We start from the raw sequence: 2,823 nt of genomic DNA, 5'->3' as shown, positions 1-2,823 counted from the left end.
TATATATATATAAGAATTAATTTACAATGATGGAATTTACATTAATATAAATCAAGTTTCTTTGAGAGAATCTGCTATAATGTTTTATTTTATTGCTATACTTACGCCTGCCTGCCAGGTACCAAGCCCGAGTACGGGAATCTTAACACCATTGTTTTAAACTGTAGTCTGCGCTGCCATATTTCGACAAATTAAATGTTTATCTATCAAGTAATAACATATAATGTTCTATAGCAATAGATGGATAGCGGCCTGTTATCACTGACATATGTATTACTGTATTTATACCAGCGTGATAATACATATGTATGTATGTATGTATGTATGTATGTATGTATGTATGTATGTATGTATGTATGTATGTATGTATGTATGTATGTATGTATGTATGTATGTATGTATGTATGTATGTATGTATGTATGTATGTGTGTGTGTGTGTGTGTGTGTGTGTGTGTGTGTGTGTGTGCGCGCGTGTGTGTGTGTGTGTGTGCGCGCGCGCGTGCGCGCGCGTGTGTGTGTGCGCGCGTGTGTGTGTGTGTGTGTGCGCGCGTGTGTGTGTGTGTATATATTAATGTACGTAATCCAATTTGGAAAAATGTTAAAGTTACGTTACGTAATAACTCAAATTATGTAAGTAACAGATTACGTATTATCGAAAATTTTAAGCGCATATATGTCTAATACATCTCACAAGAGCTATATTTATATTTTGTTTGAAAATTCAACTTCGAATGAGCCAATAATAAAAGACGCCTTTTTATAATCTTCTCTTTTTCGAATGTTCTTATCGAGATAATTTTAATAAATATGATGGTAAAAGTAATGATAAAAAATACAAAAATGACAAATTTTGTAAAAAAATATTTTATTATAAGATACATTTGCAACAATGCAAAAGTTTCTTACAAACTTAGATAACAATATGCAATATCATATAAATATACAAGGACTCGCATATCTCTATCAAAAAATTATTTGTCACTTGCCTGATTGCATCAATATATAAATAATTTTATAAAAACTGTTCGTTGTGATTTTTCTATCTTTAATGCTGATTCTACAATGAATCTGTAGTCAAAGTCTCAGTCTTAATCTGTGAAGTTGGCCAATCAGCGTTAATCATACAAACTGGCTATTGGTCAACTTCACTAGACAATAAGACTTAAGACTATCGATTACCGACTCACTGTAGCATTAGCATAATATATATTAATCCAGAATAACTATTCAAGACATTAAAATACACCAAGCATAAATGACTGGATAGTCTTTGTTCATTATTGTACTATCTGCTGTTCTATTGCTAATTTTTTTTTGTTTTTGTTTTGATTTCTTACTTTTTTCGAATCATTTGCTTTATTTTCAAGATCAACCCTAGTTCTCGAACGGACGCCAGGTCCCCAATTTGCAGTAGGATTCTGTTGAAAGCGAGATAAGTGCCTTTGCCGAGAAATTGGATTGGCAAGAGGATGCATAGTGAGCGAGATATCCATCGTGGACGATGCATTAAGTATTCGCGCAGCTGGACTATCCTCAGCCAATTTCTCCCGTTTTACAGGGTGTTTTTTCTCCCAAGCACGCACAATATCCCATATAATATCATTTGGCGCATCTGTTTTGATAGAAATTTTACTTGCATGCGAGTACGATACCTTGTATCCTGCGTTTAATAATGCTGACCTGAACATCAACATTGGTGGAACATGACACCTAACTATAGACATCAAACGATCTAGATTATAATACAAAGGAATGTCTAGTTCTTCATGTATTACGGTCAGGACACCCTCCATTCTTTTCGATGTACCCAATTCCATACTATTCAAGTTGCATAATAATCGCGACACGAATCCGTGATCGTGTAAAGGACCTAGCCATATTGGACCGCCCATGTGCTGCCTGTGTTGACAATGTTTACACAATTGATCTATTACAGGTGCACTTGGTAATTTGTAATTCTTGGCAGCCTTCTTCACCACTAATGGTTGAAAATTCATACTCTCGCATCCATTACATTGATAGAGCATTCCTATCTTGTTGGAGTTCTCTTTACACTTATCATGACTCGTGAAGATCTTAACAAATACTCTTATATAAAAATCAACACTTATAGACAATAATGGTACTATGTACCGTCCGTAACGTCCTGCATAGGATGCAATGCATTGCAGTAATATTCTCAATGCTATCTCATGGCAAGATTTCGACTTTATGGATATTGCTCCATATTTATAGTAACAAGTTTCTGGAACATTGCCAGCCAGAATAGCCACATCAGTAGCGGTAACCAGAAGTATGCCACCATCAGACACACACTGCACCGCACCATCCAGGTACATTGAGGGACAACCATAGGGATCTAAATCGATCGCGTCGAAGCGATTTCTTCTGCGTTGATACATCAACAACGTCGCGTCCTCATGATAAGGAATTACCAAATTTTCAACTCCGTTATGTAAAACATTCTGTCTGATGCTATCTACTGCCTTTGCAGAAATGTCATTCGCAACAATCTGCCAGACACCTTCCACTTCCTTGGCATATCGTATGCTACGCAAACCAGTCGCAGATAAAGCTTCCAATATAGTAATTCCCTTCTGATTTTCTGCATGTGCATTGATTTTATTGTCTTTCTCTAATTTGTTTCTCCGCAACACTTCTTCATTATAATCCTTGGCAAATATCGTTAGTACCGCTATACTGAGATCTCTATTAAATTCTTGAACTGGATTATAAAACACCTTTTCATTCGTTACCAATATCTGTGCTTTTCCCTCGTTCACAGTAGGAATCTCTTCAAGTTTTGACTTCTTTGGACATTG

At 35.9% G+C, this 2,823-nt stretch overlaps 1 protein-coding gene and 1 pseudogene across 1 annotated transcript; both read right to left on the bottom strand.

Annotated features, from left to right (window-relative positions):
- The window catches only part of LOC108684514, a 3,987-nt pseudogene extending 3,807 nt beyond the window's left edge, over window positions 1–180 (bottom strand).
- A 1,098-nt stretch (window positions 181–1,278) lies between these two features.
- LOC108684449 (probable tRNA (guanine(26)-N(2))-dimethyltransferase) lies at window positions 1,279–2,820 on the bottom strand (the record flags this gene model as incomplete). The annotated part of the gene is made up of 1 exon (XM_018188769.1): window positions 1,279–2,820. A coding segment is annotated over one exon (1,542 nt), but the record flags the coding sequence as incomplete, so codon positions are not given.
- Window positions 2,821–2,823: the final 3 nt, after the last annotated feature.

The sequence above is a fragment of the Atta colombica genome, unplaced genomic scaffold (assembly GCF_001594045.1).
Source record: "Atta colombica isolate Treedump-2 unplaced genomic scaffold, Acol1.0 scaffold135, whole genome shotgun sequence".
Classification (NCBI taxonomy): domain Eukaryota; kingdom Metazoa; phylum Arthropoda; class Insecta; order Hymenoptera; family Formicidae; genus Atta; species Atta colombica.
Note: the sequence above shows the minus strand (reverse complement) of the source record. Positions and strands in the feature narration are given on the sequence as shown.